The sequence below is a fragment of the Lissotriton vulgaris genome, chromosome 9 (genome assembly GCF_964263255.1).
Source record: "Lissotriton vulgaris chromosome 9, aLisVul1.2, whole genome shotgun sequence".
Lineage (NCBI taxonomy): Eukaryota > Metazoa > Chordata > Amphibia > Caudata > Salamandridae > Lissotriton > Lissotriton vulgaris.
The window spans coordinates 908,958,851-908,984,860 of NC_141697.1; the positions used below are offsets into that span (position 1 = coordinate 908,958,851).

General features: G+C 45.2%; 1 protein-coding gene across 1 annotated transcript in view; it reads left to right on the forward strand.

The window, feature by feature from the left end:
- The window catches only part of LOC147692491 (adenosine deaminase domain-containing protein 2-like), a 539,931-nt gene that overhangs the window by 328,173 nt on the left and 185,748 nt on the right, over window positions 1-26,010 (forward strand). The window contains exon 8 of the mRNA XM_086936797.1: window positions 12,349-12,563. Within this exon, the coding sequence (XP_086792923.1) occupies window positions 12,349-12,563 (215 nt within the window). The remainder of the gene's footprint in view (window positions 1-12,348; window positions 12,564-26,010) is intronic.

Sequence of the window (26,010 nt, forward strand, 5' to 3'; positions counted from 1 at the left end):
TTCTTCTTTCAGGCTCCATAGACAGCAACGAGGATTCCAGATGTCTTTTGAACCCTATGCAGCCGCAGCCCCTGGGCTAGGTAACTTGAGCATTTCGGTGCTCCAACGTAGGTTCACTATCTAAGTGTCCAGATCCTTTTTCGTTTTCAGCCTATCTAGTCTGATTCGTCCGATAACTAACTTTACGAGATACTAGTATCTATAGACTTTGTCCCGCATCCCGCGTGAGAGTGCACACTCTGCACCCGATCTCCCTAGGCCTCCTGCTCCTAACCTGAAGGTTCAGTAGTGTAGTCCTAGCGATCCTAAAGCCTCTGGATCGAGTTACTTAACTGCTAGTATTTCGCATTCCACTTTTGTAGTATATGGTTTTTCGTGCCCCTCGGGCATTTGTGTAAATTGTGCAACTTAAAGTATTTTCATAAGAGTTTTGTTGTGTGCTTAGCTCCCTGACTCATAAAGAGATCAGGGTAGACTTGTTATAAATAAATATCCTTTTATTTTCATAACAACTTGTGTGGTGTCCTTTCACTTGGTGTTCAAGGAGTATAGGTGATGGTATAACAGCTGGCTTAACACTCCCTCTAGAGTTTAGCCTAAAGACTGCTCTTGTCCATGTAACTAGGATAGCTGGTCTATAAGGTTGACTTACAACCAATCATCAATAAGGGTCGTTTGGAATGATACACAGTGATCACTAGAATAGTGAGCACTACATATCAGGCCAACTTCTCACAGTCGGATGAAGGAGATATGTTTCAAGCAAATAGCCCCTCAGAACTAATTGTGAAATGTCAAAGTTCGGGTGAGGAGGAAGTGCAAGAACACCTAGTTAAACCACATATTACACCTATGGTCTGCGTACCAGCATCCTTGGTGTCGGGTCTAAGATTTCTTATCCAAGACTACAAGCAGAGATTCCCAGAATCTCCAGCTCCTACGTCAACCACGGCAGCACCGTCGCCAAGACCACGACCGCCACCTTTACTTATCCAGCAGGAGAAAGTACAGTTGCCGATACCTCAATCTTTGGACGAAGAAGAGGAAGAACGAGAGGAAGGTGAGGTACAGGATGATCAATCTGTACATGAAGATTGGGACAATTATGTTATACCTTCGCCAGCTTCGCCAGTACCCGCCACCTCAGATTCTCTTCCGGTGGACATCGGTGGGTTCCACAATGTGCTGGAAAGGGCGTTAAACTCTTTCAGATTACAATGGAATCCCAGGAGCAGGAATACTTCCTGTACGATTTTAAAGAACCTATGAAGAAATCGTCAAGATCTATTCCAATTATTGATTATCTGTGGACGCAGGGAGTTCAAGTGATGCAAAATCCAGCATCAGTTTCACCAGTGGTCCCGCGTTTGGATAAAAAATACAAAGCCCCAAATTCTGCACCAGCCTGTCTGACAGGGCATCCTAAGCCTGATTCAGTGGTAACGCAGGCAGCACAAAAGAACTCCAGAAATCTCTTGTCACCCTTATCTGCACCACCAGATAAGGAGGGAAGGAAATTGGACAACATAGGCAAACGGTTTTCCACTATGTCAGCGACGACTGTGAAAGCGGCAAATGCCCTAGCGCTTCTTGGGCGCTATAACAGACAACTATGGGCGGATATAGCCCCATACCTGTCTGAACTACCGGATGCCTCCAAGGAGGAAGTAAAAGGTATCCTTCTGGAGGTTCAGACTTCAGCTTCAGAGATCATAGATTGCGCAATGGATGTGGCAATGACAGGATTCCGCCAACTAGCCGGGGCAGCGGTTTTAAGGTGGCAAGGATGGCTCAAAGCGACCTCATTCAGACCAGAGGTGCAATCTAAGGTTTTGGATATGCCATATGACGGCGAGCTTTTGTTTCGATCAAAAATTGATGAGGCACTCCAAAATATTAAGAAAGACACTGACACTGCAAGAGCGCTGGGCACGCTCCAGTATAGGAATCGGTCCTTTCGAGGAAACGGAGGACGAGGACAACCCTCGTACAAAGGTAGTTACCAGAATAAGTCATCCTACTCTTCCAATCAGAGTAGACCTCAATACCAGCAGCGACAACAACAGGGCCGTCAGTCCTCTTATGGAAAGTCCTCCTTTAGAGGAAGGGGTCAAAAGAGGAACAACGGGGGACGACAATGACTTTTTTACCCAGCCAGTCCAAACCTCATCTCAATCATTACAAATTGGAGGAAAATTAACCCACTTTCTACAAAATTGGAAGAAAATTACTACGGACCGTTGGGTCCTTCAATTGATACAATTTGGCCATTCCATGGAATTCGAGAGTACTCCTCCAAGGACTCCTCCTCGCCCAATGCACCACAAGAACCTGCGACTGCTTCTGCGAGAAATCTGTTATGCTCAGGAAGGGAACAATAGAGAGGGTACCATCAGCACAGAAGGGACAAGGATTTTATTCCCGCTTCTTTTTCATACAGAAAAAGAAAAAGAAATGGAGGCCCATACTAGACCTCTGGGCATTAAACAAATTCTTGAGGAAGCAGTCGTTTTGCATGGTCACGATCCAAGAAGTCTTGCATCTTCTGGAGGAGGGGGATTTCATGGCGTCACTGTATTTACAGGACGCGTACTTTCATATTCCAATCCACAAAACTCACAAAAATTACCTGAGGTTTGCAGTGGCGGGCAGACACGTCCAGTTTCGTGTTCTGCCTTTTGGTCTCAAATCGGCGCCACGCATATTCACCAAATGTCTTTGCCCAGTGGCAGCATACCTCGGGCAAAACAGTCACCAAGTCTTCCCATATCTGGATGACTGGCTAGTAAAGGCACCGTCCTTCACAGGCGCTTCCAGATCCTCCATCGCCTGTCTCAGTCTCTTCGACCATCTAGGCCTTACGCTCAACCAAGAGAAGTCAACTCTGCAGCCTTCCCAAACCATCACCTTTCTAGGAGCAACCCTGGACACAGGTTCCGCAAAAGCGTTCCCATCTCAGGAGAGAAAGCACAACCTCCTCTCTCTAGCCTCGACAGTGGCCTCAAACAGTGCTTACAGTTCGTCTCTTCAAGTCCCTTTTAGGGATGATGTCATCGTGCATCCTGCTAATACCACATTGCCGCCTGAGGATGCGTCCTCTGCAAGAAGCACTATCAAAACAGTGGACACAATGCATGGGATCGTTCGACAACCGTATAAGGGTAACAGAGCAAATGGTCAAGGCCTTACGCTGGTGGATGTCGCCACGAAATCTATCTCAAGGGTTGACGTTCCTCCTTCCTGCAGCTCCTCATGTCATAACAACAGACGCCTCCTTGGACGGTTGGGGAGCCTTCCTGCAGGAATTGCAAATCAGCTGCAAATGGTCAGTTTCAGAGAAAAAGCTCCATATCAACCTTCTTGAACTGAGAGCAGTCTTCCTGGCACTACAGTCATTCCTACCAAGGATCAAAAACTCCCTAGTGCTAGTCAGGACAGACACTACGACGATGCACTACCTGAACAAACAGGGAGGGACGCGCTCGCTTACACTCTCTCGTGAGTCGCAAAAAATCTGGAATTGGCTCATACTCCACAATGTAACCCTAAGGGCGGAATATGTTCCAGGCACGGACAATGTCCTCGCCGACGCGTTGAGCAGGCAAAAGACATTGTTACACGAGTGAGAGCTAGATCAACAAGTTATCGACCAGATCTTCTCCAGGTGGGGCACTTCGCAAATCGACCTCTTTGCGACGAGATTGAACGCCAAATGCCCACACTTCGCAAGTTGGCGTCCCCAGTCAGGATCTCTAGGGAATGCATTTCCATCGCATGGCGCAACGTCTTTGCGTACACCTTTCTGCCATTCCCGATGCTTCCCAGAGTCCTCAGGAAGATTAAGGTGAAGCCTTGTACTTTGATTATGATAGCCCCAACTTGGCCGAGGCAACATTGGTTCACAGAGATCCACCGCCTATCCCTAGAGCCGCCAATCCGCCTGCGGCAGAGTCCAACTCTGCTCACAATGAACAACAAGCAGGTTCAACATCCGGATCTGAAGTCTCTCAGGTTAGCCGCCTGGCTCCTGATTTCCGAGAGTTCCACAATTTGAATATTCCACAAGACTGTAGCGATATTCTGGCAAAAGCAAGGGCAGATAGCACAACCAAGACGTATTCCCTCAAATGGAAGCGCTTTTGTGTTTGGTGTGCAGATCAAGGAATTCGGCCATTCTCCTCTTCACCGGAGCCGATCTTAACTTTTCTTTTACATCTGGCACAGTCGGGCCTAGCCCACTCCTCCATTAAAGTACACTTGCCAGCAATTTCTCGTTATAAAAGAACCTTCACGGGTCCATCGCTCTGGTCAAGCAGGCTGATTAAGCAGTTTTTAAAGGGATTATACAGATCTTTCCCGCCAGTGAGGATGTTGCCACCTACCTGGCATCTCAATGTGGTTCTTAACCTGCTTATGAAGCATCCGTTTGAACCAGTACACAAAGCGGACCTTAAATATGTTTCCTGGAAAACAGCACTCCTCCTGGCGCTCACATCTGCAAGGAGGGTCAGTGAACTACAAGCATTTTGAATCCAAGATCCTTTTCTGCAGTTAAAAAACGACAGAGTAATCCTGAGAACCAATCCTAGGTTCAACCCAAAAGTTCCATCGGACTGCCACCTGAATGAACCTGTAGTTCTGCGTTCTTTCTTTCCAAACCCGAGCACAGCAGCTGAGAGATCGCTGCATTCTTTAGATCTCAAACAATGCTTGAAATTTTACATTGACAAAACGAAAGCATTCAGAAAATCGAACCAGCTCTTCGTAGCTTACAGCAGACCTAGAAAGGGTCTACCGCTTACCAAGCAGAGCATTTCCCGATGGATTTTGGCAGCCATTGCTTTCTGTCATGACCAAGCTGAACAGCCATTACTTTCCAAAGTGAGAGAGCACTCCACTAGAGCTATCTCCACTTCTATGGCACTCTTTGCAGGTGTGCCGATTATTGAAATTTGCAGGGCGGCAACGTGGAAGTCGCCGCATACCTGCACTAGGCACTACTGCCTGGATACAGAGCTGATGAAGGATGCAGCAGTGTGACAAGCAGTGTTACGCCATCTATTCCAGTAAGGTGAGCCTTCCTCCGTCCCTACATCCTACTCTGGTATGCACATTTGTTTACTAATGCTATTACAGATGTTGCTTGATGGTTCATAGTCGCCTGATATGTATTATCTAATGACTGGTATTTGCTGTTCCATCAGAAATGTGCTTTTGGCATTGCTTGCTAGTCTGATTCAGGCATGTGAATCTATGAAAGACACCCATAATACTGGATAAGAAAAGCGTTACTTACCTGTAACTGCAGTTATCCAGTATTGGTGTCTTTCATAGATTCACATGCAACCCTCCCGTCTTCCCTGGAAGGACTCACCTAATTCTCTCAGTGACACGCCTACTTAGCTTAGTGCGTACGAAAATCTGAGCGACTGAGGCTTCTGACAGGAAGGTTCTAGAGGGAGGTGGCAGCTGATTGGCTGTTCTCTACAATTTGGTCCTTTTTACAAAAGGACATGGATATGTTTCTAAGGTGAGGCCTCTAGGTCTACTCTTCTACATATATGTCTATAGGACATTACTTTTTTATGTACCGGAGACTCCTATCCCGACGACTGTAAATCATTCAGGCATGTGAATCTATGAAAGACACCAATAGAGGATAACTGCAGTTACAGGTAAGTAACACATTTCATCCACGCTGCAACCTTCCACGCTGCAACCTTCCACGCTGCAACCTTCCACGCTGCAACCTTCCACGCTGCAACCTTCCACGCCGCAACCTTCCACGCCGCAACCTTCCACGCCGCAACCTTCAACGCTGAAACCTTCAACGCCAAAACCTGCAATTAAAGAAAAAGACACTTTGTCGAAAGAGCCTCAGACCGATGCCCCGCCATCAGTTCCGAAGCAGAAAAAACTTGTGATCAGCCCTGAAACAGGACATATTCATACCACTCTTCCGAAAAACGGAAGACTGATCTACCAGAGGACTACCATATTCCTCCAAAAAAGAAGTGTGTGGGTACTAACTCTTCTGCTCCTTACATTCCAACTCCTTCTCCCACTGATCCCAATTTGAATATATCACCATCAATCTTCCCATCACTTTCACCTTACCCACAGGGCGACGTGGATGGGGGACGAAGATCAGGATAGGCCATAAGACACTGACCCTTGGGAACATTACCATACTGACTCAAATACAGACAATCACCCTGATTTGAATTCCTCCAGACCCTCCCCACCTGATGATAATATTGGGTACATTGAGCTCCTTAACAGGGCTGCTCAATATCATGGGGTGGAGCTCCATAAAGAGCCTTTAGAAGAGGATTTCCTCTTTGAAACTCTTACTTCTCAAAGAGCCACTCATACCTTACCAATGCTAAAAGGCATGTTAAATCTCACAAATTAGGTATTTAAAGATCCTGTACAGGCGAGAATAGTTAAACCTAGGGTGGACAAAAAATATAAACTTGCACCCACCGACCCGATTTACGTTGGAGGCCAGCTGCCCTTGGACTCTCTTGTAGTCTCCAACGCTCGCAAGAGAGCCAACTCTCAAACCACAGATGAGGCTCCTCCTCCTGATAAGGAGTCTAAGCTTATTGATGCCACAGGCACAAGAGTGGCTTCACAGGCAGCAAATTATTGGTGTATTGCCAACGCTCAAGCTCTACTTGCTCGTTATGATAGGGCTCATTATGATGAGTTAGAAAAACTCATACAATATTTACCTGCAAAACAAATCTAAGGCCACTTACCTTAGACACAGCAGCTTGTGCAGTATTCTCTTATGTATATTTACAACAAGGGGTGGTGAGGGACAGAGTCTCTGAATTAAGCAGAAAGCTCTCACCCAGTCAAGAGATCAGGGCTAGATCCAACACCGTTTTTTAGCTCACTGCACCATCCCAGTTTCAGAACCTGGCTGTATGCAAATTAGTCTGTTCCTGTCCCAGTGCATGATGGGAACAGGGCAAACCAAACTACAAAAGCCAATTCTTACACTGGGAAGGAAACAAGCTCCCGGGGACCGGTTTCTGGCATTACAGCCGTCTTCGGCCCGGTTTGCTTGAATCCTGATGGTGCAATGAGCAAGGGTCTCACATCTGAGAATACCCTTCCACGCTTAGGGTGGACAAAAATATTTACAACAAGGGGTGGTGAGGGACAGAGTCTCTGAATTAAGCAGAAAGCTGAGATAAATAACGGTGATGAATCAAGCCCTGATCTTTGGACTGGGTAAGAGTGGTCTGCTTAATTCAGACACTCTGTTCATCACCACCCCCTTTTCTGAATCGTTTTTGGCCACTATATGTGTGGCAGGGTATACTCAGACATGAGTCCCTTTCTCACTGCACCATCAGGATTCAAGCAAGCCGGGCCGAAGAAGGCTGAAATGCCAGAAACCGGTCCCCGGTAGCTTGTCTCCTTTCTGGTGAAGAATTGGCTTGGTAGTTTAGTCTGCCCTGTTCCCATGATGCACTGGGCCAGGGACAGACTGATTTGCATATAGCCAGGTTCTGAGCTGGGATGGTGCAGTGAGATAAATAACGGTGATGGATCAAGCCCTGATCTTTGGACTGGGTAAGAGTGGTCTGCTTAATTCAGACACTCTGTTCATCACCACCCCCTTTTCTGAATCGTTTTTGGCCACTATAGGTGTGGCAGGGTATACTCAGACATGAGTCCCTTTCTCACTGCACCATCAGGATTCAAGCAAGCCGGGCCGAAGAAGGCTGAAATGCCAGAAACCGGTCCCCGGTAGCTTGTCTCCTTTCTGGTGAAGAATTGGCTTGGTAGTTTAGTCTGCCCTGTTCCCATGATGCACTGGGCCAGGGACAGACTGATTTGCATATAGCCAGGTTCTGAGCTGGGATGGTGCAGTGAGATAAATAACGGTGATGGATCAAGCCCTGATCTTTGGACTGGGTAAGAGTGGTCTGCTTAATTCAGACACTCTGTTCATCACCACCCCCTTTTCTGAATCGTATTCTCTTATGTAGGCATGCTTGGTTGAAAAAATCAGGCTTCAAGCCAGAGGTTTTAGAGGAAACAACCGTAAGGGAAGAGGTAGGGGCAACTCCACACGCTCTTCCTCTGCAAACAAACAGTGACTTCCTTCCGCTACCCCGGATCTTTTCTACACCTGGTGGGGGGCTTCTCTCTCGATTCCTACCTGCCTGGAATTCAATCACCTCAGATATGTGGGTACTACAAATTATCCAATATGGTTACTGCTTACAGACTCCCTCAAATATTCTTCCAAGATCACATGCAATGTCACCAGAGCATCTTACCCTTCTAAGGCAAGAGGTTCTTTCTCTCTTGGACAAAGACGCTATATGGCCAGTCCCATTACAATACCAGGGGACCGGGTATACTCCCTGTACTTTTTAATTCCCAAAAAGGATGGCTCTCTCAGGCCTATACTAGACCTCAGTGAACTAAATCTGTACATTCAGTCCAACCACTTTCATATGGTCACACTCCAACAGGTGCTCCCACTCCTTCAACAAGGCAATGTATTGTCAACTTTAGACCTAAAGTACGCCTATTTCCATATTTCCATTCACCCTGCTCACCGGAAATTCCTCAGATTTATGATGGACAGCCAATAATATTATCACTTCAAAGTTTTCCCATTTGGAGTAACTATCACACCCAGGGTTTTTACAAAATGCCTGGCAGTAGTAGCGGCTCATCTAAGAAGACAGCACATTCACGTCTTCCCTTACTTAGACAACTGGCTAATAAAAGCCAGATCACAGAAATTCTGCCTACACCACACTCAAAAAACAGTCCAACTGCTTCATGACCTTGGGTTCAACGTAAACCATACCAAGTCTCATCTCCAACCGTCCAGCACACATGTATCTAGGAGCTACAATAGATGCACAAAGAGCTCAAGCATGTCCCAACCCACTCAAAATCCGCAACATGCAGACTCTAATTTCTCAGTTTCAGCCTCAACACTCGTTACCAGCTCAAGTGTTCATGCAATTGCTTGGAATGATGGTGTCTTGCATTTTAATCGTTCCTTATGCAAGACTTCATATCCGTCCCCTAAAAGAATGCTTTGCATGTCAGGGGAACCAGGCTCAATTTCAGCTATCCGATCTAGTGTTGGTAGACGGCCGCACCTATCGCTCTCTTCAATGGTGAAACATACAAAACCTTTCCAAGGGGTGGCCATTCCTCGACAGATGGTGCTAACAGCCGACGCATCACTCACTGGTTGGGGAGTTCTTGTACAAAAACTTACCATTCAGGGCATGTGGACTCTGCAACAGAAACAACTCCACACAAACCATCTGGAACTGCTGCCAATTTTTCTAGCATTGAAAGCATTTCAACTTCATCTGGTAGGCAAAGCTGTCCTGATTAGTACAGACAATAAGACGGCAGCACATTCTAAAACAGGGGGGACACACTCTCCAGCTCTCACAGCTAGCCCAGTGCATCTGGAGATGGGCAATACCTCACAAAATATATCTACTTGCAGAACACCTTCCAGGAGTGAACAACCAGATTGTAGATCTGCTCAGTCGTCAACGAAAACAAATCCACGAATGGGAACTCGACCCTCCGGTTCGAAATCCCCCCCCCCCCCACCCCCCATTCTTCCAAATGCTGGGCTTTCCAGAAATAGATCTGTTCACCACCCATCTAAACGCAAAATGCCCAAACTTCGCATCCAGGTATCCACACCCATTGTCCACAAGCAAGGCACTATGGATGAAATGGCCAGGGATATTTGCTTACGCTTTTCCACCTCTCCCGCTCATTTCATTGGTGGTTCGGAAGCTCAGCCAACAGTCCCTGACACTAATACTAGTTGCTCCCACTCAGAACCATGGAGGGATAAGACATCCAGATCCCAGCCATCTCAACCTTGCGATCTGGCATCTGAAATCGTAGAGTTTGGCTATCTTAATCTTCTGCCAGACTGCGTGAATATCATCAAAGAGGCTAGGCGCCATACCACAATCAAATCAATCCACTCGACACTTCAATACAGAACATCATTTGTTATCTATTACATCTACAGCGCTCTACCTTGGCGTACACATCCATACGCCTACATCCTGCTGCAATAGCTGCAGATCTGCAAACCAGACAAAATGTGTCTCTCTTTATAGTGCCTGCTATTGAAGCATTTATGGAAGGACTTAAGAGTCATTCCCCCCACACTTCCACCTGCTCCAGTGTGGAATCCCAACATCATTCTTACAAGACTAATTGGTCCACCCTTTGAGCCATTGCACAAATGTGAACTACAATTTCTCACTTCGAAGGTAGCCTTCCTCATAGCCATCACATCTCTGAGAAGAGTGGGTAAGCTTAAGGCGCTAACCACACATAACCATTTTTACAAATACACCAAAACAAAGTGGTTCTGAGGACTAACCCCAAATTTTGACGTGAAGTCATTTCTGCCTTTCATATCAACCAATCTGTTGAGTTACTGTTCTTCTTCCCTCAGCCAGTTTCTGTGGCAGAATATGCTCTTCACACAATAGATGTCAAAAGAGCATTACTATACTACATTGAAAGGACAGAACCTTTCAGGAAGACCAAGCAACTTTTTGTTGCTTTTGCTCCACCACATAAAGGCAATCCAATATCAAAATCAGGTATGGCAAGGTGGATAGTGAAGTGCATTCAAATATGCTATGCAAAAGCAAAACGCACATTAACAATTTCTCCTAGAGCGCACTCTACACCCAAAATGGGGGCTTCTGTGGCATTCTTAGGAAATATACCCATACGTGACATCTGCAAAGCTGCAACATAGTCTACACCACACACATTCACAAAACACTATTGTGTAGATGTCTTAGCAAGCTAGTGTGGGCCAGGCAGTTTTGCAAACACTATTTCAGACTACTGCAACAACTACCCACCGCTTTGGGAGATAACTGCTACATAGTCTATGCATAGCATATGATCTACAGATCATATGCCTTGAACTTAAAATGCTACTTACCCAGTATGCATCTGTTCTTGGCATATAGAGCTGTAGAGTCATATGCGCCCACCCGCCTCCCCGGGTACCTTTACCTGTTGCAGTAACATCTTACTTGGATACAATATACATGGACAGCTCTCTTTACTATTACGAACTCCAATATCACCCTCTGCGGCAAAACAATCTAAGGATGAAGTTGAAGCTCATGCGCACTATCACCAAAAGGAGGACTCTCCTACCTCGTGACTGGAAAGCCTTCTTTGAACAAAAACAAAGTGCAAGCATCCGCATCCTACACTAGATGGCGATCTATGCATAGCATACAACTCTACAGCTCTATATACCAAGAACAGATGCATGCTGGATAAGTAGCATTTCCCTTTCTATCACCAAAGAAAGGTTTTTTTTTTCTTTCTGGAAATCTCTAATGTATATATTTGTTTGCTAAATTCCTATTAACAAATTTTCCCTGATGCTCAATTCTATATCGAGTACAAATCAAAAAAAGGGGGAGGTAGAAGTTTTTTTATGTAGGATTCACTCTTACTTCCATGTTCTATAATGTCCTCAATCAAAGGAGAGTGAGCTCTACTGATCTGTAAGGATCTGGTTATACTCCATGTTTATTTGAAACACTCAACAAATCTCTGCCATTGGTGGCATATGTAATCACCACTGTGGTATGTCGTTGGGCTGCGTCATCATTGGGTTTCGTACCTAGGTTCTCACTATCCTAGATGATTACTGCCTCCTCTTGAGGAAAAGTACTGGTGTGATCCATCTGGTGGTATCTAAAATCACCTCCCTGTATTCCAAGGAATGTCTTTAATGTGTGTTGAATATAAAGGGGCAAGGTAAAAAAGAGAAGTTATCGACTTAAGAGTGTAAAGACGATCTAACTAGGATCAACCAAACAATAAGCGACCCGTTGCATTTGAATAATGTCCTGATGAAGGCCCAGAACCTTTCTTGAGATGCAGCATTAAAGGCCAAAACATGTTGACCACCTATGTATGATGTTATGGATAGTTAACACATCCAAAAACATCAGCACCTCTTTTTAGATTGTTTCTTAAGTTGTGACTTGTGGGCCTGAGTAACTCTGGTGCTGTAAAGACTTCTGTAAAAAAAAACAAAAAAAACGAATTCCTACAGTCCCAAGGGGAAAGACACAGTTGTCAGTCTTCAGATAGGGAGTGCTCACACCCAGCTGATCTGAAGTTCAACCTTATTTGGTATATCCATTTATAATCTATACTTTTCTTGTGTTGTATAGTACTGTGTAAAGATACACGCACTCCACACCAAAATTAATTTGTCTTTCATCTGGACTGTGTTGTCATGCTTGCTGTTCTTACCTCTTATACGTATAGTAGCCCTGGAAACCTGCGAGACATCAATCAAGCTCTTCATGTCCATGCCAAGGGAATTTTGAAACCAGTCTCCTACTGCCGTCCTAGTCTGCTGGCTGCCCGGGTCTGCTGCATGTCTGGCAGTGACAAGCTGACTCGATGGAATATCCTGGGTGTTCAGGGTGCCCTCCTCAGCCTCTTCATCAAGCCGATATACATCACCAGCATTGTACTTGGTAAGACCCGGACCGGCTCTCATTGATAATTAAACTTAAGTATTACAGTAGAGAAATGCCTGAGCTGAGGCAAATTGCATTTCTCAGGGTATAAGTTAAAGGTAATAGGGTGACACTTGCACAAACACTGCTTTGGATTTTCGAAATCTTGGCGTCGTCAATATTGAGGCTGTCACTCCTATTTTGAAGAGAAATGGAATATGGCCTGAAAGGACCATCTACTGACAGAGACATAGTAGATCTTCATAGGCCACGTTTTGAATCCGGTGAGAAGTGATTTGGGCTATTTCTTAGATTAGAGTGAGTGTTGATGATGAGAATTGAAGGTTCACCAGTATTGGGGTGTCTTTCATAGATTCACATGCTTGAATATTCCCCGTCGTCGGAGTGGGAGTCCCACGGTAAATAAAGTAACAATAAATACTAAATATATATATAAAATATATATACATATATATATAATCGGGAGAAAAAACCTGAAATACATATTAGAGAAGGCATAAACTGCCTAACCAAAATTCTACATAGGAATGCATGGGGAAGGAAAATACCATATGCAGCCTATCCTTGTCATTATGTTGGTCCAAACTGCAGCCAATCAGGCGACAGCAGCCCTCTAGAACCTTCTCCTCAGAGCTCAGCACCTCAGATTTTGTACCCCACGTCATGTGTAAGGGAGTCTCCCTGAGCTCTGCTCAGTTTTTTCTCATCTCTTCAGGTTTTTTCCTGTTTCTCAACATGTCTACAAGTAAGAAGTCTCTTTTCAGAGCTTGTTCATCCTGTGGAAAGCTAAGACTTTTTTCTGAGGACCCACACAGTAAGTGTATTTACTGTCTTTACCCTGACCATGAGGTAGGGAGCTGTAAATTCTGTAGAACATTCTCCACAAAGACTTTAAAAGACAGAGATGGCCGTTTACTAATCTGGCTTCAGAGGCTAAAGGATAAAGACAATGTACTTTCTGATGCTGAAAGTCTAATTTCCGGCCATTCTAAAGCAGCTTCTAAGCGTGGTAGTGTGCAGGAGGTGCCTTCTCCATTTTTAAAAAAAGAAGAGGATGTCTCTCTCCTTGACCCCTGCGGTGTCTTCACCACTTCTGGGCCCACGAGACCTGGCTCTCAGGCTCCTTCTGCATCTGCTTCCAGTTTTTCTGTGAAGAAAACTGATTTTCTGTCGACGACTGTGTCGTCTACAGTTCGGTCGACGAGATTTGCTGTCTCTGGTTCAAAGTCGACGACGACCGTAACGACGACGCTTGCATCTGGATTGTCGACAGCCCCTTCGTCGTCGATGAGAGTAATTCTCTGCTTTAAGACTGTATCGTCAATCATCCCAATTTCGTCGTCGTCGACGAAGAAACCTCCGTCGTCGACATTCAGATCGTCGTCGTCGAAAGGTTTGAAGATGTTGATTTTGTCGACGCCTTCGACGAGTGTTCCGTTGATGGGTGTCCCGTCGACGAGTGTTACGTTATCGTCTGTCCCGTCGACAGTTGTCCCGTCGGCGACTGCTCCGTCGACGACTGCCCCGTCGACAGCTTTCCCGTCGACAAAGATAAAACAGAAAGCTCCGTCGACGTCAATGAAGGTTACGTCGACGGCTCCACTGCTGTCGACGATGTCCCCGTCGACGATGTCTTCATCGACGACTGTTTCGATGGCGATTTCGACGAAGAAGACCGCAACATTGTTTTAACACAGTTAATGAATGCACCATTTGAGCCAATACATAGAGCTGACCTCAAGTACATCACCTGGAAGGTTGCACTTCTTCTTGCATTGACGTCTTCGCGTCGAGTGAGTGACATTCATGCATTCATGATCAAACCACCATTTCTTCAGTTTCAGCCGGATTGTGTACTGCTACGCACAAACCCAACCTTTCTTCCTAAAATACCTTCAGATTTTCACATCAATGAGCCCGTTATTCTGAAGTCTTTCTTTGCTAATCCGCAGTCTCCCGCGGAACAACGCTTGCATTCCTTAGACATTGAGCGGTGCTTGAAGTTCTACATCAGCAGAACGGCCCAGTTCCGCAAATCTGACCAACTCTTCGTCGCCTATGGCCGTTTTCACAAGGGACGACCAGTCACCAAACCTACAATAGCCCGCTGGGTGTCTTCGGCTATTGCCTTCTGCCATCAAAAAGCAGGCAAACCTTTGCAGTCTGCAGTATGGGCCCATTCCACCAGATCCATGGCGTCCTCTACTGCACTTTTTGCCGGTGTCCCGCTGCATCAGATTTGCAGAGCAGCCACGTGGTCCAGCAGGCACACGTTCACGAAACACTACTGTCTGGGTGCCATGAATGAAGGGGATACCGCAGTAGGTCAAGCTGTGCTTCGTAATCTTTTTCAATAAGGTGAGCCTTTGTTCTACCCTCCTCCTATTAGTTTCCATATGCCTATTGACTGTTTGATATATATATATATATATATATATATATATATATATATATATATATATATATATATACTCTATAAACATACATTTTCAGTCTTTATTATGCTTTGTGTTTATGGAAACTTTTTTCTTTGGTACTGACTATCTATTCTATATTCAAGCATGTGAATCTATGAAAGACACCCCAATACTGGAGAAGAACAATTGTTACTTACCTGTAAACAGGTGGTTCTCCAGTATTGGTGTCTTTCATAGATTCACATGCGACCCTCCCTCCTCCCCTCAGAGGCTCTCTTCTCCTCATAGACTCTTTTGGTCTCTCTTGTGCTAAGAAAATCTGAGGTGCTGAGCTCTGGGGAGAAGGTTCTAGAGGGCTGCTGTCGCCTGATTGGCTGCATTTTGGACCAACATAATGACAAGGATAGGCTGCATATGGTTTTTTCCTTCCCCATGCATTCCTATCTAGAATTTTGGTTAGGCAGTTTATGCCTTTTCTAATATGTATTTCAGGTTTTTTCTCCTGAATATATATATATATATATATTTAGTATTTATTCCTATTTTATTTACTGTGGGACTCCCACTCCGACGACGGGGAATATTCAAGCATGTGAATCTATGAAAGACACCAATACTGGAGAACCACCTGTTTACAGGTAAGTAACAATTGTTCATTTGAGAGGTGAGAGTTAAGATCTTCACCAGAACGCGCGTTTCAAAAATTTTCAAAATGAAAACCTGCAAGTGAATTTAATGCCATAAATGTGTGCCACTTTTTCATAGGACAGCCTGAATCCTGATATGTATTGCACTTCTGGACTATGCTTCTTTTTTAATGGAATCCTCGTTGGTGTCCTAAAACATTGACCATCTCCACCTATAGGCAGGGTCCTGGAACACTTGCACTTTCACAAAGATAAAGGCTGTCTTCTAACACAAATTTTTGTTTGTTCACAACAACATTATCCAGGTGTTTTTATTTTTTTACTTCAGAAGACAACTGTAACTAGAAAAAGTTAAACTGGAAAGCTAGGAATTTGTGCCCTTTTTAAAAAGGTCATTTCATATGGCTACAGTTTAAATTAGCTCTTCCTGTTGAGGTGCCGGGTTTTTAGGAACCCGGTGGTGCCAGGGGATAACACCCGAAGACCTCTGAGTTCTCCCTGTTCCGGACCACAGAAACACAGAGTCTTCTAGGTGAAGTCAGAGATCGAGTTTTATTGGCTGCAACCAAGTAACAAGTGTCCTAGAAGTACAACAGCACGGGTCGTAGATTCTCAGGAGACTGTTCGTTTTTACAGAACCAGCCATCACCTTTTATACAAAATATTACACTTCAGGCAAGAATTCTTTGTTTTATGATGCAACCATACACATATTTGTTAAACAAAAGGAAAAGCACAGTCATGACGGTCAGCCTATAATTTCGTGTGTATAGTTAGTGATAGATTACCCAGCTCGGCCCAGAACTACCATCAGATATCGATGAAACCCCAATAAACTCGGGCTCCTCCTCATCGTAAAACTGGCCATAAACAAGAGACATGGACAGGTGTATGTGTGTGGATAACAGGGTTTGTATGTAGTGAATGGTTTATGGCATGTCGTGCCTTGATGCTATCTTACTCGGCCACTGGGCGAGGGACTGCCTGAACAGGTTCAGCTGGAGGCAGTGGAGTCAGTTCGGCCAGGTCATGGGGAAGTCAGCTAAGGTGGACGTGTCCTTTCAGATCAAACTCGGCCTTAATCAATTGACTATATGAGGGCAAGCCACAAGATGGATGCCGTTCACAAAATGGAGTCTGAGGGTTCGGGACGGAAACCACGATTTAAAGATGATAGCATCACTCAATCACGACGCAAATGCATAGGGATAATGTCCTAATCATTACCGGTCTGTAGACACCAAATTCGTCATGGTACGATGATATTTTGTGACACGAGCGTTGGGCCTCTGAACCGTAATAGAGCAGGGTCCAGAATTTCAGAACCACAGACCCTCCTTTTGCCCTCATATTAGGCAATAACTCATGCTAATCTGAGTCCAAATCTGTATTCATGAAGTCATGGAGATGCTGCTGTAGCATCATCCTGTTACTCAATTCGTCCCTTGACACAGGCTTCCTAACACATGATGTAGCACAGAGGCCACATATTGCAGGAACGCACTGTACAAACAGGCAGAACAGGAACAGAATGGCTAAGATCATTCCAACGAATATCAGTGTTTTCCATCCCCAGGTAGAGATCAGTTCCCAGAACCACCCTAGCAAGGACCAGTCCCCTTTTTCCACATGAATGGAATCAGAGATTTTGTGCAGTTTGGAGATAGCCTGGTACACTGTCGGAGCATTATCAGGGATGAAAATGCAGCAACTGGATTGGATCACTCTACATACACCACCGCGGTCTGCAAGTATGACATCTAGGGCAACCCTATTTTGAAGAGTCATAAGTCGGTCTGACTGGAGCTCTGCAGTCAAGTTGCTAAGGGCACCAGCCGTTTCAATCACGGCCGATTCAACTACCCTCGTCAATTGGCGGAGGTTCCTGCTGTTCAACATAGGCCCCCAAAACGGCAGAAAACCCTTTGCGAAGTCTCCAAACTCTTGACCCGCAGTGTCGTCTTGACTCACGACACCCCTAACTGTCCTTGTCCGATGGTAATCTGCCTCGGCCGTGTAGGTGGGTGGCAGCAGAAACGAGATAAAACACGTGCCCGAGAAGTCAGGGGGGAACCATGTATATGCTTTGTCATGGCAGACGAAGTAGGTACCCTTAGCCGCTAAGAATGAAGGGGATGTCTGAGAGGAGAAAACATAAGTCTCAGTACAGACACTTTTCCCTAAATGGGCTCTAGGGTTGTTGCCATTTCCCTGCAGACATAGGTGACCTCGGTGGGGTACTATCCAGACTGGGGAGGATTTCTTTGCTTTCAGACTCTCAGCCAAGGAAATTCCAGATTGAGTTATATTCCATCTGCTGTAAGGCGTCAATTCATCTTTGGGAGTCGTTCTAACTGTGTCGATATCTCTACTCATATTTCTGATTCCTGCCACTAGTGCCTTGTTGTTTGAATTTTTCCCTGGAACATATGGTTCAAGGGAAAACAGGAACATGGTCTGGAAAGCCCACAGAGAACCAAAATAACTAAATGGCAGGGCAAAATACGGGATACCCTTATCTGTGGTGTGTGGCATGAGTCCACATATCCAACAGTTCGTAGTGTTCATTACAGATTGGTGCTGGTGTAGGAGTTGGACGAATGAATTATTTACAAATTCTAATCTTCTGGCAGACTCGTGTTCAGGTAGGGGGTGAAAAGAATGCGGGGAGACAGTAGGCGGAGGTGTGGGCTGAGTGTTATGTACAAGGGTAACTCGAAAGATGAACAGAGCATAGCCAATAAAAAACATTGTTATGCTACACAACATTAAAATGCATATGACTAAGAATTGCTTTCTTGCCATTATAGCGCATAGTCTCTTTTCAAAGTTCGTAGATCTAGCAGGTCTCTCTACCCTCGGAAACTCCATCCTCTAGTTGCTGCCCGCGATGGGAGATTGATTCTGCCAAGGAGTGCTTTCTGTTCAGCCCAGGGTAATTCCCTTGGACCAACCAGAACCGTTGACCTAAACGTCTCCAGCTGCACTCCCCAGACTGTCAACCGCGACCCTAGCAGCAGAACCGGATGGCGGCTCGAAAATCAAAAATGAGCAAGTTCCCGGGGCGAGAGAGCTGTATAAAAAGGAAAAAATGTTTTTATTTGTCCATAGTCATAGGTCTTGGCCTCAAGTTATGGCGGTTTCGGCCAGGTGCTGTGTGATCTGCAAACAGTAGTTCAGGCTCAGTAGTGTCCAATTGCATTGACGGTGGCACAGATCCTTGCAGAATGTGATCACTCTCCTTTTCTGTACCAGTTCCTTTCAGTCTTGCATCACTGAAGGGTGCAAAGCGTGGTACGGGCTCTGACTCCGAGTCGGCGACGCCATCCTGGACCCACCGGTCATATGGAATGGGCAGCGGGACCCGTTTACAGTGGGCGCCGTGCACCCAATGTTTTTTCCCGTGGACATGTACTGCAGAGCGGGTAGTTAGTAGGACTTGGAAGGGTCCGGTCCAGCGAGGCTCCTCGTTCTTGGTTCGCCCAAAGTTCCGGACTAGGACCCAGGAACCAGGTTCGATGGCGTAGCCTGGATCGTCAGACGCCGGTGGAGAGGAGCTGTGGACCTGTTGGTGTAAAACACGCAATTTAGTTGTCAATACGTGCAAATAGTCAAGCAAGACAGGGTGCTCTATCTCACTGAGTTTCTTGGGCCTTGGCACTCCCCATATGTTTGCTGGGCGCCCGAACACGATTTCGTGGGGGCTAAGTCCCAGTCTAGAATGGACAGTCATTCTTGTAGATAAGAGTGCTAAAGGCAGGGCGTCAGGCCATTTAAGACCTGTGCTGGCTTGGATCTTGGCTAGTTTGAGTTTTAGGGTGCCGTTGTAGCATTCTACTAAACCAGCTGATTGGGGTTGATTTGCAGCGTGGAACTTCTGGTGTATGCCTAGACACTCACACACTTTCTTCATCACTCGTCCCACGAATTCACTTCCATTATCACTCCAGACAATTCTAGGCATACCATACCTAGGAAAGAATTCTTTGACCAGGGCTTTGGCAGTTGACAAGGCAGTGTTGTCCTTAAGGGGATACGCTTCCACCCACCTGGAGAAGGCGCAAACAACAACAAGCACGTATTTCAGATTGTTGCACCTCTCCATGTGGATGAAATCGAGCTGCAAAACCTCGAACGGGTACATTGGAGGTGCAAAATGACCAGCTGGAGTTGGAGTTCCCCTACCGGGATTGTATTTCAAACACACCATACAGTTCTTAACCAAGTTCTCTGCACATTTTGGGATGCCATTATTCTGCCATACTGGGGCTAACAACTTACAGATTCCTTTCATACTGATGTGAGCCATCCCATGAGCCATCGTTACCACTGCAAGTACATATGCATCGGGTAACAGCCATCTTTGATTGCCTGACAATTCGACTCAACAACCATTCGTATCCAATCTACCCTTGCTTTCTCTCCATTCATTCACCTCTTTCTCAGTCGCCTCGGACTGTATGGACTTCACACTTTCTATAGTGTCTTCACACATACCCACATCAGCAATCCATCTGCAGGACCTACAACATACATTCGACTCATTGTGTTCCTTGCAGTCTCTTTCGCAACTTCATCTGCAAATGCATTCCCACGACCAACATCATCTTGAATCTTTCTGTGTGCACTGCATTATACAATCGCAACTTGTAGTGGCAAAGTCAGTGACTCGAGGAGCTCGTTGACTAACTGACCGTGCTGTATCTTTGCACCATGCGATGTCAGGAACCCACGTTCACGCCACAATCGTCCGAAACTGTGAGCCACGCCAAAGGCGTATTGGCTATCAGTATACACATTCACTCGCTTTCCTTTTGCCAACACACACGCTCTTGTAAGTGCAATTAACTCTGCTGCTTGCGCAGAATTATGGGGAATGCGTGCAGTCTCTACAATCGTGTGCAATGTTGTCACCGCATATGCTGCAGTCGTATCACCATTTGGCAACTTGAAACATGAACCATCAACCCATAAAGCATCATTACATTCAGGAAGGGGAGTGTCCAATAAGTCTACTCTCCCTTTTGTCTCTTCTTCTGTCCTAAAACAGCAATCATGCATTTTGACCTCATCTGTCTCTGTTGGAATGGGCAATAACGTGGCGGGGTTGAGTGTATCGCACCTCTTTATGTGAATGTGACTCGCTAATAGTGTCAGTTCATAACTTGACAGTCGAGCACTAGTTAAGTGCTGTGTCTTCGTTCTGTTTAGTAACATGTCTACTGCATGTGGGACCTCAACGATCAGAGTGTTATTCATTACTAACCCAGCAGACTGTCGAATACAGACAGCTGCTGCAGCAGTGGCCCTCAAGCAACTTGGTAATGCCTTAGCTACAGGATCTAGAGTCGGTGAGAAATACGCGCATGGATGCTGTTTGTCCCCAAAGGATTGTGTCAGGACTGATAATGCGCAACCTTCCCTCTCATGGACGTATAATGTGAAAGGTTTACTGTAGTCGGGGTTACCCAACACAGGAGCCGAACACAACGCATCACGCAGCTCGTGAAAACTCTTCTGACAATCTTCAGACCAAGGCACAGGATTAGGTGTATCCTTACAGATTAGTGCCAGCAAAGGTTTGGCTAACAATGAGAAATTTGGTATCCATTGTCTGCAATATGATGTAATGCCCAAGAAAGCACGCACTTCTCTCTGTGTCCTTGGGACACCCAATTTTGCAATTGCCTGTATTCTCTCTGGGGTCAACTTCCTTCCCTCCTTCGATAAGATGTGACCTAAGTAGGTCACTTCTTGTCGTCAAAATTGTAATTTCGAAAGGGAGACTTTATGCTTCATGTCACATAAATGACGCAGCAACGACAATGTGGCTTCCTTGCAAATCTCTTCAGTATCTGCAGTGATCAGCAGATCGTCTACATACTGAATCAGAGTCGCACCATCATGTAGAACAATCGTGTCAAGTTGTGATTTCAGAGCTTGACTGAATATAGATGGACTTTCACAGTAGCCCTGAGGAGCGCGTTTGAAGCGGGAGCTTCGTCCTCCTAAATTGAAGCCAAAAATATCTCTGCTCTCCTCGGCTGCTGAATGAAAGCGTTCTTCAAATCAATCACCGAAAACCAAGTGGCTGAAGCTGGAACCATTGTCAATAGGGCAGTAATGTCGGGCACAACCGGAAATTGTGGCACAACGATTTTGTTCACTTCTCTGAGATCAATTACAAATCTGTACACAGGTGGCTGAGACGGATCAGTACGCTTTAAAACTGGCAAAATAGGACTGTTACAAATGTTGCCTGTTGTCTCTTCAATGACATCTTTCACAATCAGATCGTAAACGATCGCTAACAAAGCTTTTTCACCTTCGCTAGATATCTTGTATTGGGGAATACGTGGCAGCCTAACGTTAGCTCTCAATGTTATGACGTATGGTGCTATCTCCAAAAGACCCACATCATTAGAACCAGTAGCCCAAAGTATATCTGGAAGATATGACAATTCAGTTGGAATATTTTCCTTTGACAAATACATAGGGGAAATCACTTTCTTACCTAGGGTAAGTTGTACTCCCGAAGGAGAACAGTACAAAGTCGCATATAATCTCTTTAACAAATCCAACCCTAACAAATTTTCGCCACAACCTGTTGTAAGAATGAGGGGTGCTTCTAATTCACATGGCCCAACAGAAAGTGACATAGGACTAGAAATCGGGTTCCTAACCGGGGCTCCAGAAAAACCTACTGAAACATTCATTTCGCCAGACAAAGGTGCGCCAGGAAGTTTTGAGTGCATAATAGAACTTTTTGTAGCACCAGTATCCAGCAGAAAAGGTTCTGACACTCCTGATGTAATCACCTCAACATAAGGTCCATTCTGATCTACTGGAACTGAAACAACTCCCTCTCTTTGTCCATGGCTATCCTAGCAATTATTACCCTCATTCTCGTTTTCCGCGTAATAGTCATCAGCATAGTACTGAGTTGTCCTAGAATATGCATTATTCTGTTGGTCAAAGCTGTTCATAGGATTCTGAGGCGGGAAAGAAGTAGTATTCTGGGGGAAATTTCCACAGCCCCTACCCCTAGGAGCCTGTTGAACACCTCTACCTCTTGAACCAGAGACACCATTCAAATCCAGTGGCGTCACTAGGTGGGTGCGGGGGATGCGGACCGCACCGGGTGACACCATCATATGGGGTGACACCGTGAGTGAGCTCTGCTTTAAATCGCTACATAAATCAGTTGTCCTGATTTATGTAGCGATTTAAAACAGAGGCTCACTCATGGTGTCACCCCACGTGATGAGGAACCCTTGTTTGTCAGTGCTCTCGCGCCTTGCTTATTGAGGCGCTCTTTTCATAGTGGGTGGTCCCAATCATTTCCATGCCGTAATCAATCTTATTAGGAGGTGGCGTTTATTCACAATTACGTTTTTTGCTACTCTTAAACTGAAAACAGCAGTAATAGTGCGGGTGTCACAGAGAACAATGGTGTGAAATATTCGAGTTTACCGTGCACGGCTTCAAACATCCGTAATAAGCCACCGTATCCACTCCTCTGAGCTCCCCGGTAATGCACCCGAATATATATCGCGTTGGTGCCTGTGCAGTTTTCCGCCGATGTTTGTACCTAAAAGCTAGTATAAAATGCCGAATTGGCATTGGTCAGGTGGCGCACACGTGGTATTGCATTTGCTAATCTGCAATGTAAGGCAAAAATGTTCAGGCAGTGTAGCAGTGCATTCTGTGTACTCGCCCCCTGGTTTTAGGGCGTGCTAAATGAAATGCATGACCAGAAACTATAGAAAGAATGCAATAATATAGTATATATTTGAAATAAAGGGTTTAATATTTTGTTGAAAAAAAGTCAGTGTTCAAAATTGATAAAGTCTATTGCGCGGGTTAAAGTCTCTAGATCATCATTATCTTTCTGACAGAAGTCTAATCTGCGACGGGCACAGATTTATAGGGGTTTCCATGCAATCTCCTTACCCGGCCGCCAGCAAAATTAATTGCCCAATTAGCTCAGCTATATGACGTCGGCGTCCCAACGTCACTCACATGACGTGGCTCGCTCCCGGACCCGCCGTTTTCAACGCGCGTGAAGGGTGTTGTCGAAAGGAGCGCGTTTGATTTCCCTTTACATAAGAAGATGCCCGGAGATCGCCCTGTGGTTTGAAAGAGGAGATTTGCTTGTTGGATACTGTGCGCACAGAAAGGTAACGTGCTTCTGTTTGTCGACTTCTGGACAGAGGCTCAAAGGGCAACCGTGAAGTTCAATCCTCAGAAAGATTACTATGGCAGGAACAGTCGGCACCACTCAAGGCGTCTGTTTAAGCACTGCTGCTTTCTCCATGCAGGCAGCAACTTGGTCTGTACGACTGCCTGGCACTGGCATGTACAATTGGAGTTGGTGTGTTTTTGCTCCATAAGTGTGCACTTCTTTCTATTATATGCAGGTTCCCTGTGTTGGCCTTGCGTGATTGCCCGTGAGTAACATTTAAATACAAAGAGAGTATTTCCGGTGGAGCCCATCTTAGATTTCAATCCTTGTGTGCACCATAAGAGTCTTTCGAGAACAGATCATTAACCTCACACGTTAGTCCTTCCTCTTGCAGAAAAGGTGCACACAGTCAAGAGAAACCTTGACCGTGTCAAGATCTTTAGCAGGTTTCTCTACTCCTGTCCTTTCACAGGAAGGAACACTATTGCACAGATTAATCATAACTTCGAATTGTCACATGATCAAGTGGAAAGATACTGGTAATGTTCACTGTGCATAATAAGTTGTGATTTATCCGAGTTTATGTAGCATGTAATGCAAATCTAATCTGTGCTGGACTCATTAATGCAAGAAAGCCTAAAAACACCAGGGCACTGTATATAACGGGCCAGGAGATCCGTATATGTAATCTGCATCAGCATACCTGGGTTGGCAAGTAAAGTACAGAAGGTCAACAGGGGTAGAACTGTTAGTTGTAGTGCCATGGGTTTACAGGTATCCTATTTGTTCTTCGCATTTATTTAGACTCTCTGTAGGCTGATTTTTAGTCATTCATTCGGGATCATTGAGGGTTATTTTTTTATTTGTTTTGTTTATATTTCTTTATTGACATTTAATCAAGAATCTCCACAAGTTGTATGTACAGAATACAAAGGTAAGTATTTTCATAAATTGGACAATAGAACACTTCCCATCATGTATACAGATCCTGCTTTACACATTTGCAAGGGAAGGGAGTCTTCTTTTTACTTAACATGGACTGCATGAATCGTTCAGACAAAAACAGTTACACTTATCAAAATTAAGTCTTTGTGTGGTTCTCTAACTGCCAGAACTTCTTTGCATGCCTAGTCACAAGAGGAGCAAGATGGTCAGTATTGAAAGGCCCTTCGAAGATTGATGTTAGGGATTTTTCCAGAGATTTTTGGTAAAAGCTAAAATGCTTTCGCATCCATGAAAGTGTAGGTTTAGAAGAGTTTAGACAATCTTAATAAATTGTTTTTATTTTCACCTACAATGCTCTTAGGAAGTAATCCCGTCCACACCTCTCAGAGCGCCAGTTCTCAGTTAGCATTCAGATGGGTAGATCTAAAGATGAGTCTCTTTGAGAGTCCACTTCAAAGCGTACGGGCGGGGGGACAGAGTGCTTAAGAACACAATGGCGAAAAAACATTTATATGTCGCGCCTTTGTTGTTGAGCCCACTTTACTTACAAATGCTTATAAACAGTTTTCTATTATATTTCTACAATTAGTGATTAAACACTTAAAGATTCAATAAATGAATGTAAGGAGGGCAGTCAGCAAGCTTTGGCCGTGACTTACCTCATGATGGACCTCCTCCGAGTCCGCCAGTCACTGGCGGACTCGGAGGCGGTCCATCATGGGGTAAGTCGTGAGGGGGTGACACCATGAGTTACCGCATTGGGTGACACCAACCCTAGTGACGCCACTGGTCGCGATAGAGCTGGACAACTATTCTTGAAATGACCCTCTTCTTTGCAATACGCACACTGATTCGGACCATAAGACAAACGCTGTTGAGAAGACTCATACCTTTGTGAGTTTCTCGAATACTGCTGAGGTTGCTGATAATCGGGCTGATTAGTAGTGCGAGGTGGATAAGCTTGCTGGAGAAGGGCTTTAGTTTTCAAATCTTTAGTCTTTTTGTCTGCCTTATCTAGCTCATCTTTGCGTCTATTTTCATAGTACTGGGCTGTGGCCAAAATCTGCGCTGACGTGGAAACAGCCCAAGCACTCTCTGAATCTTTCAATTTATTACATAGTTCTGGAAGCAGATTATGCACGAACTTGTCTACAAACAATCTTTGGCCACCCTCGGTAGCCATATCCTGACCACTATGATCGACGAAAGTCTCTTCAAACCTCGTGAAAAAGTCAGACACATTCTCATCT